At 40.2% G+C, this 10,608-nt stretch overlaps 1 protein-coding gene across 1 annotated transcript in view; it reads left to right on the plus strand.

Annotated features, from left to right (window-relative positions):
• Window positions 1–1,487: 1,487 nt before the first annotated feature.
• The window catches only part of LOC137437024 (complement C3), a 228,461-nt gene continuing 219,340 nt past the window's right edge, over window positions 1,488–10,608 (plus strand). Inside the window, exon 1 of the mRNA XM_068131331.2 lies at window positions 1,488–1,676. Coding sequence (XP_067987432.2) covers window positions 1,606–1,676 — 71 coding nt within the window. The 5' untranslated portion in view covers window positions 1,488–1,605. The remainder of the gene's footprint in view (window positions 1,677–10,608) is intronic.

Raw genomic sequence — 10,608 nt, forward strand, 5'->3', positions numbered from 1 at the left:
TTTGAAGTAGTGATAAATGTAGGGATGTGCTTCCTTTTTCCACATGCGAAATTTGCATTTATGTTTATTTAAATTATACAATGGACTACAAAATGTAAATGTTTCATGATATTTGTTATATTATATCACCTTTATCTCTCAATATTGTTGAAATGAAGATCAAATAGCTGTATGTTGAAATATGTTGAAAAAGTCCAAACTTTACATGGGGTGTCCTTACTTTTTCACGTGACTGTACATTTTAAAGGTCATATGTCACGTGGTGTGGCAGCCATATAAGCTTGAAAGCCGATATTTAAAGAAATCCCTTCTCTGAAACCGCGTCACCGATCGATGTGAAACCTGTCATGTCTGGCGAAAATGTGATACTTGAAAAGAGCTCAAGGGATTTAAATCAAAATTGTTTATTTTTCAGACAGTGAATGAGGGCATCTATCAGTTGTAGGACTATACGGAGACATATTGCCGACAGTCACATTGCTCGAGTTTGGAAATAAGGTTTAATGCCATGAACTACCTCGAGGAGGAAGAGGATGCAAGGAAGTGCCTCACAGCGAAAACATCAGTGCGAATATTTAATTTCAGGCCAAGGTCTACAGTTCCAACGATCAGGGATAGGCTGCAGCTGGAAGGCCAAGATCCTCCAAATGCGACAACAATTCCAGCATTAGGAGTATTTTGGGGGAGTGTGTGTGGGGGAGTGAACGGGTGGTTGGGGGTTGTCCAAAATTATTTTTAAATATAGCCCTGGGTGGGCCTAGTCATCTCTTGAGAGTGTAGTTCATATCTCTGCTGATTTGGGGGACCCCCCCCCCCCCCACCCACCCATGAAATCCCTCCTCATCCAAAATTGAAAAATCGAAGACCGAGCGATCCTGCGGACTATTGAGTAGAAGGGCTGAAACGGGTTTCAGAGCAATCAGCTGGTAAATAAGGGACGAGTATGGATCCAAAGTTTCAGAGGATAACCCCCCCCCACCCTCCCCCGCTGGTTGCCCCTATGATCCAAAATCTAAAATTTGAAGCCTGAGCGAATGTTCCGGCTACTGTCTTGTATTAATGTGTCATATTCCAGAACAATCAGCCAGGTGATAAGGAAGGAGTAGCAAAAATAGCAAAATGTTAACGGATAGATAGATGACCGGACGGACGGACGGACGGACAAACATCCGAACCCATTTTATATGTTCATCTCTTCGAGAATGGAGATGAGTTGATCTAAAAATGCGTCATGTAATTTATAGATTGCTCCCAATTCCAAAACAGACAATTTCCCTCAAAAAAAGTACCGGTAGTAATCTACATGCATTACTCTGCTATTTGTGAACAGTCAAATTTGAACCACCCTCAGAGTAGAATTGCAACTTTGGTAGAAAAAAAATTGATTGAACCAGACATGAGGGTTGAGGTGAACAAAAATAATTGATTAACAAAGGGTCAAACATTGCATCCTTTGGGATGGCATAATACCGCATTGCAGCTGTATCTCTGGCTTCCTACACAGTCAGCATGTATCCAATGTGTACCATTTGCATTTGCTAGTAAATCAGTGACCACAGCTGTATTTATACATCGGCTCTCTTCGACTAACGAGATCGTGGCACAATGAAGTTGCTGGCCTTCTGTATGGTGGTTATTGCATGCATTGTTCAACCTGGATACTGTGTACAGACAAAGTAAGTTACTTCGCCGAAAAATCCATCACATGAAAGTTTCAGCGAGATGAAATTGTGATTCTAATTGTTGTTGGGATCAATGGTTGCGCAGTAGAAAATTGAGAAAATATGTTCAAAAAGTTAATATGAAAGAGATATGTTCAAATACAAGAAATACTGTGGGTATATTGTTGATGAAAGCGCTGAACAATTTATTACACTGCTCTGTCATAAATTGGTGATATAGGTACACGCACTCACCTTTGAGCCGTTTAGCTTTGGTTTGAATCCCGACCCAGCTATAAACTGTCACCCTGATTATCCTCAGAACTGATTATTTATTGGATCATAAATATGATCATATAATTGATATTGTTAAGAATAATACAGTGAGTGCCATGATTGCACAAAAGAGACATTATGGATTTTACAAGTGAATCGACAAGGAAAATCCACTGTAATATATACACTGTATCTGTATATATATAACAATGAGAGAGATACATAAGAACGAGCTAATATATATAACAATATATATATATTAGCTCGGCTTGCTACGTTCGCCTCACCTCGCCGTCGCTACAGAGGAGCAGGCTGGTTTTAGCTGATGATGATGATTGTACCTGAGTTGCTGTGTTGTCAGGATTTACCCCAATCATAATACAATACAATTATTTTGCACACATTTATTAGTAGTGTATGTGATATTATTTTTATAAGCAACTTAAGTTGAAGATTTAGGTTGAAGAAATAAACCAAATTCAACTAGAATGGCACTCAGTAGCGAGCATACCTCCACCTGGTTGGCCATATCACTCAATGGTGAAGAATCACTTTAAAAATTATACTAGCTGGATCCGGATCTTCACCAAAATCTAATCATTTCGTCCTTGTCATATACGCTACATCTCTGCCAAATTTCGTCCGAATCCATCCACAAATTTTTGAGACATCTTGTTCACAAACAAACGGACAAACGGACAGACAGGGGTGAAAACATAACCTCCATCCACCTTTGGTGGCGGAGGTAAAAATGAACCCTTCAGGACATACATGCTGGAGGGGTGCTCACATACACACTGGAGGGGTAGGTGCAGACTAAGTTTGGGACGATTTCACAAAAGTTTGTGTGAGTAGTTCAGTGACGTGACAGGACGTGACAGACACTGCACAGATATATATATATTCCGTATATTAAATACATGACCTCACCACCGCACTTAATTAAAAACACCTCACCACCACACGTAATTCAAAACACCTCACCACCATGTAATTCAAAACACACCACCACATAATTCAAAACACCTCACAGCCACGTTATTAAAAACTTCACCACCACGGACACAAAAGTTTGAGGGAGTAGTTTAGCGACAATACAGACACTGCCCAGCTATGTAGATATATAGATAGATGACAGTATACACCAGCATGGCTTGGCTCGCTAGGCCCACCTCACCACGCGTCACTATAGAGGAACGGGCTTGTTTTAACTGAGGCTTTGACTGTACTTGAGTTGCTATGTTGTCATGGTTTACACCAATCATAATACAAACAATTATTTTGCACAAATGTATTTGTAATATATGTGACATTACATTTTATAAACAATTGAAGTTGAAGATTTCAGCAGAAATTTTTTTTAATTTTTTTTTAGATTTTCAAAAAAAAATACCCTTAGGACATACACACTGGGTCGGTGCATACCAGAAGTTTGGTACGATTTCACAAAAGTTTGAGGGAGTAGTTCAGTGACAACACAACACAGACACTGCACAGATATATACAGTCGTGGTCTGAAATATTTGCACCCTTGCACCTTTTTCAAATGACTCACAATTTTCTCAAAAAATATGTTGAAATTGACAAAAGTATTTGGTCTCCACAATTCTTTATTTCACTGTTAATATTACAGAACCTTTGTTTTTGATTCAGAACTTAATATATCCTTTTGAATCAGAACATAAAAAGAAATGTCATTGACAAAATTATTCACATCCTGGGCTTAATATTTGGTAGCACAGCCTTTGGACAAAATAACTGCAGCGCTTCCTATAGCCATGAATGAGCTTCCTACATCTCTCCATTTTCAGTTTGGCCCACTCTTCTTGTGCAAACTGCTCCAGTTCTCCCAGATTTGAAGGGTTCCTTCTCCCAACTGCTGTTTTCAGATCTCCCCACAAGTGTTCAATGGGATTTAGATCTGGACTCATTGCTGGCCCGTTCAGAACAGTCCAGCGTTTTGTCTTGAACCATTCCTGGGTGCTTTTTGAAGTGTTTGGGGGTCATTGTCCTGCTGTAAGACCCATGACCTTCAACGGAGATCCAGCTTTCTGACACTGGGTTGAACATTGCGCTCCAAAATGCCTTGGTAATCTCCTGATTTCATGATGCCATGTCCACATTCAAGGTACAAAGTGCCAGCGGCAGCACAGCAACCCCAAACCATCACTGACCCTCCTCCATGTTTGACTGTAGGGAAGGTGTGCTTTTCTTTGAAGGCTTCATTTTGTTTTCTGTAAACATAGAGATTATGTGATTTACAAAAAACGCTCGAATTTGGTCTCATCTGTCCACAGGACATTCTCCCAGAAGGATTTTGGCTTGTTCAGGTGTGTTTTGGTAAACTCCAGTTGGGCGTTCTTATGTATCTCTCTCAGCAGTGTGGTCCTCCTGGGTCTCCTACCATAGAACCCCCTTTCATCGAGTTGGCGACTGATGGTGCGAGTTGAAACTGTCGTACCTTGTGTCTGAAGGTCAGCTTGAATCTGTTTGGCAGTTGATCAAGGTGCTTTCTCCACCATTCGAACAATCCTTTACTGCAATTTTCGATCAGGTTTTCTCTTGCGGCCACGTCCAGGGAGGTTGGATACAGTGCCATGGTCCTTAAACTTCCTGATAACATTGCGTACGGTGGACACAGGAACATCAACGTCTCTGGAGATGGACTTGTAGCCCTGAGATTGTCTATGCTTGGCTACAATCTTGTGTCTGACCTCCTCAGACAATTCTCTGGTTTTCTTTCTTTTCTCCATGCTCATTGTGGTACACACACTGACACAAAACAGCAGAATGACTCCTTTTCTCCATTCAAACTGGTTGAATGAGTGATTTTTATATTGCAGGAACCTGCATCTCATCACAGGTGAGTTCAATTTCAAAGTAAAGGAGAATCACCTGCTTGAAATCTAATTATTTCTAACAACTTCTAAAAGGTGCCAATAATATTGTCCGGGACATTTTAGGATTTCTGTGTGGAATAAGATAAGATTTAGTAATGTTTTCAGATTTTTTTTGTTTTGTTCCACTGAAAACCAAGGAAATACATATGTGGATACCAAAATATATATTTTTATTTTAACAATTTTCTGGAAGAAATGGTGCATTATTTGAAAAAAGTGTACGGGTGCCAATATTCTTGGCCATGACAGTATATAATATATATACTAGCATGGCTCGGTGTGCTGCGCTCGCCTCACCACACATCGCTATGGAGGCACGGGCTTGCTTTAGCTGAGGATAATGACTGCACTTGATTTGCTGTGTTGTCATGATTTACACCAATCATAACACAAAATTATTTTGCACAAATGTATTTGTAATATATGTGATATTACATTTTTATAAGCAATTTAGGTTGAAAAAAAAAAAACAATTCAAAAAGGAACCATTCAGCACATACACACAGGAAGAGTAGGTGCAGACTGGAAGTTTGGGACGATTTCACAGAGGTTTGAGCGAGTAGTTCAGTGGCGTGACAGGAGGTGACAGACACTGCACAGACAGACATATATATATATATATATATTTATATATATATATATTTATATATATATATATATATATATATATATATATATATATATATATATATATATATATATATATATATATATATATGACGGATCCGTTGATTTAGGACTCAAGACTCATGACAGAGAGAAAGAACAACTGATATATTTATTTGATTCGTCAAACACAAGCTTGTGGAAAGCAAAATGCTTAAAACGGAGGCCCACAAGGACCAGAATTCCAACATGATGCTCTGAAATAATTCGGTCAAGCTTTCATTTTATAAAGGGAATATTGGGGTGTGGTTTTAGCTCTCAAGACAAAGGAAAGACAGAGTAGTCTCCAAGGTCATTCATGGGTCAAACAACATGTTGACGATTTTCCAGAGTCCTGGTTTTTGGGGGGAAAGTTCAGCAGGTCGTAAAAAATGTCAAACATGAAAAGTGATCTAACAGTTTCAACGGGGACTGGAAAAGATAGGTTGGTCTTCACAGAGGGATTATATCATCAGGGTCTGGATTTACAAAGCATATAACTTTTTATAACAAGTTTCCAAAGGAATATTTCGACAGTAAGAGAACATGCCATCACAGTAACTTAATTCTTTAACAGGAAATATAATGGATAAGGTTTACAAAGCAACACATACAAATTAGTTATTTTTGGTAATTGAGCAACATCTTTAGCCTAATACTGGGATAACAGGTTTCCAAAGAACATGAAAGTATTATGAGTATACAGAAATCAATCAAAAACAGAACATATTTTTGTTTATACTTGGTAATTGGTAAACATTGAAAACACAGGGGAGGGGGGGGGGGGAGGGGGACATCAAAGCCCCACATATATATATATATATATATATATATATATATATATATATATATATATATATATATATATATATATATATATATATAATATATAAATATATATATATATATATATATATATATATATATATTGTTACGGATCTCTCCGTCGGCCACTTTTCCCCTTATCGAGGGGGGATTAATCCCCTCGTCTATGACTGACCGACGTGGTCCTGAAGTTGCCCAAGCTCCCTCCGGAGAGGCAGGTGCGCAACCTCGTTCGCGACCGCGGACAGATGTTAATTGCCGAGCGGTTTAGCAACCGCGGCACGAACCATTAGCAGGTAACTGACCCGATTCTTAACGTTGGCCAAATCGTGCCACAGGTATCCGTGTCCACAGGTATGCCACAGGTATGGGGAAATCACTAAAACGAAAGGGATGTAAAGGAAAGAAAGGCAAGGTAGGAAGAACAAATATAATTTATTACTAACTATTATTTACACAATCAAAAGAACCAAGGAGAAGGAAAGATAATAAAATAAAGACAGAAAGAATGGAAGGACCAGAAGACTGCAATTACTAGCTTATACTATGCAGTCTTACTTAACCCCAGGACAAGACACACAAAACAAACTCACATACACGAATGGATGGATGAGGCCAGGCACGGATGATTGGAAGGGGAGGAAGGTTCGGCTGGACACGGGAGGACGGCCGGGCCGGGAGTGAGCAGCCGCCGCCCTTCCTCAATCGTGTTCGCCTGGCGGCGTTGCTTCGCAAAAGCTCAAAGCTGCGGTGGTCACAACTGCGGTGGTCTCAAAGCTCATGCGTGCTTCTCTTTCCCTCAATCACCTCCTTCCTCCACTCGTCTCTTCTTCTGGTCTCAACTCGTCTCAGGTGGGGTGCGTCGCGTGCTCTCCAAGGACTCATCTCTGGTGGGGGCGTCCCGCCGCGGGTTATATAGGCCACACCCTCTCAAGCCATACCCCTGAGCCTTGGTTGGTCGTTCGGGGCTCCACCCTTCATGATGAGGTGGGGGCCACGCCTTTCTTCTCCGAACCGACCGCGTGTTTAATGGAGGGCGAATGCAGTTGGCAATCGAGGCTTTGGGAATGGGGGCTTTGGGAATGAAAGGGAATTTACCTTATTTGAATTCGGTGCAATGCAGTGTCAATTAATGGAAGACACAGCCTTAAACTAATACACACAATAAGGAAATAACTATTTAGAAGGATATATGATTTGCTACGTGCATGTATATGGATGAACTAGGAGGACGACCTTTGACCTTTACACTACGGAGGGTGATATTTACAACAATTCTCAAATCCACAACAATATATATATATATATATATCGTATATTAAATACTTTACGTCGCCACCACGTAATTGAAAAACACCTCACCAACACGAAATTTAAAACACCTCACCATCACGTAATTAAAAACATCTCACCACGACAAAATTCAAAACACCTCACAGCCATGTTAATCAAAACACCTCACCACCACATAATTCAAAACACCGCATAACCACTTAGTTAAAACACCTCACCACCATGTAGTTATAAACACCTCACCACAACATAATTCAAAACACCTTACAGCCACGTAATTCAAAACACTGCACAACCACGAAATTCAAAACCTCACCACATTATTAAAAACACCCCACCCCTATGTATGACAAAACTCCTCACCACCACGGAAACAAAAGTTTGAGGGAGTAGATCAGTGACAACACAGACACTGCTGAGATATGTAGATATATAGATAGATGACTGTACCCGAGTTGCTGTGTTGTCATGGTTTACACCAATCATTAATACAAACAATTACTTTGCACAAATGTATTTGTAATACATGTGATATTACATTTTATAAACAACTGAAGTTGAAGATTTAAGTTGAAAAAGAAATTTCAAATTTTAAAAAAACTTCAAATGTTTATACTTTAGGACAATAACACGCGAGAGGTAGGTGCATACCAGAAGTTTGGTACGATTTCACAAAAGTTTGAGTAGTTCAGTGACAAAACAAGACAACGCAACACAGATATCTATATATATATATATATATATATATATATATATATATATATATATATATATATATATATATATATATATATATATATATATATATATATATATATATATATATATATATATATATATATATATATATATATATATATATATATATATATATATATATATCTAGATATATATATATATATATATATATATATATACAGTGGAACCTTGACTTACGAGTTTAATTCGTTCTGTGACCGAGCTCGTAACTCAATTTGCTCGTTTCTCAAATCAAATTTCCCCATTAAAATGCATTGAAATGCTATTAATCCGTTCCAGCCCGCCAAAAATCACACCAATTTTTAAAAAAATATACAGTATATATAAAAATATCTCGCGCTTTATATTTCACCTGTATGCAGCATACAAGTTGGCAGGATGGCCTGGACTGGAGGTACGCACACTTGACTCTAAAGTCTAAACTGTCCAGCCTGGGTTTGAATCCCGACCCAGCTATAACCTGTCATGGGTGAATCACAGGCAGGGTGATTCATCAATGTGTGTACCGCTAAACTGGGCGCCCCGTTTGCGTCCCATTAGTTGTTGGATGTTAAGGATCTCACCGTGTTTTCCACAAAGAGAAGGCGAGCTATCGCCGGCACTCTGAACAAGTTGTGGCCTGGCATGCTCTTCTCCTCTGCCGTTATATACGTCCTCCTCGGCATCTTTTTCCAGAAGAGCCCTGTCTCGTCACAGTTGAAGATTTGCTGGGGGATGTATCGTTCGGCTTCTATCAGTTCGGCAAAAGTTATAATAAAATCTTCAGCTGCCTTCACATCCGCCTCACCAAGTCGACAACACGCACACCTCGCTCATGTTTTTCGACGATTGCGTGTTTTATATCCAAGCACATCATCCTCTTCTTCTTCTCAGTACTGCCCTTGGCACTCAATTTCTTAGGACCCGTGGTTAAAACTAAGAAATTTTCCAAAATAACCAAAATGCGAAAACAAAACAGCAGCGATATACGGCAGAGATACTGTACTTGCACGGCAAGATAACCACGTGACCGGAACCCACCTGGTGGGGGGTGGCGTAAGCTCCAAAATAACCAAAATGCGAAAACAAAACAGCAGCGATATACGGCAGAGATACTTGCATGGCAAGATAACCACGTGACCGGAACCCACCTGGTGGGGGGTGGCGTAAGCTCCAAAATAACCAAAATGCGAAAACAAAACAGCAGCGATATACGGCAGAGATACTTGCACGGCAAGATAACCACGTGACCGGAACCCACCTGGTGGCGGGTGGCGTAAGCTCGTAACTCGGATCTCGGCTCGCATCTCAAAGCAATAAACCGCCCGAGCGACGGCTCGTATCTCGGAAAACTCGTAAGTTGGTGCACTCGTAAGTCAAGGTTCCACTGTATATATATATATATATATATATATATACATATATATATATATATATATATATATATATATATATATATATATATATCTTCTCTCTATATTATAAAAGAAAGTTTTTGTTTGTTTGTCTGCGCAAGCTAAATCTCCTGAACGGTGAAGGATAGGAGGAAACCTCTCATACAAAAAATGTCGGGTCGGGCCCCGGGAAGGTTTTAGGCTAGATGGCGAGGCTAGTTGAGGCCGCATCGGCCGGGCCGGGCCCATTTCGCAATTAAAAGCTGAGCTGAATTATAGTAGTCAATCGTCTACGGCCGCAAGTAAAAGCTGAATTATAGGAGCAAATTCATTCAAAAAGAACCAAAAATGTCGGGACGGGCCCCGGGAAGGTTATAGGCTAGGTGGTGAGGCCGGTTGAGGACACGTCGGCCGAGCTGGGCCCATTTCACTATTAAAAGCTGAGCTGAATTATAGTAGTCATTCTCTACGGCCGCGAGTAAAAGCTGAATTATAATAGTAAATTAATTCAAAAAGAACCAAAAATGTCGGGACGGGCCCCGGGAAGATTATAGGCTCGGTGGCGAGGCCGGTCGAGGCCTCGTCGGCCAAGCTGGGCCCATTTCACAATTAAAAGCTGAGCTGAATTATAGTAGTCAATCTTCTACGGCCGCGAGTAAAAGCTGAATTATAGTAGTAAATTCATTCAAAAAGAACCAAAAATGTCGGGACAGGCTCCGGGAAGGTTATAGGCTAGGTGGCGAGGCCGGTTGAGGCCACGTCGGCCGAGCTGGGCCCATTTCACAATTAAAAGCTGAGCTGAATTATAGTAGTAAATTCATTCAAAAATAACCCGGGCAACGCCGGGTGCTTTCAGCTAGTAGCCGGCGAAGCCGG

This window comes from Myxine glutinosa, chromosome 11, assembly GCF_964187855.1.
Source record: "Myxine glutinosa chromosome 11, kmMyxGlut1.1, whole genome shotgun sequence".
Classification (NCBI taxonomy): Eukaryota; Metazoa; Chordata; class Myxini; order Myxiniformes; family Myxinidae; genus Myxine; species Myxine glutinosa.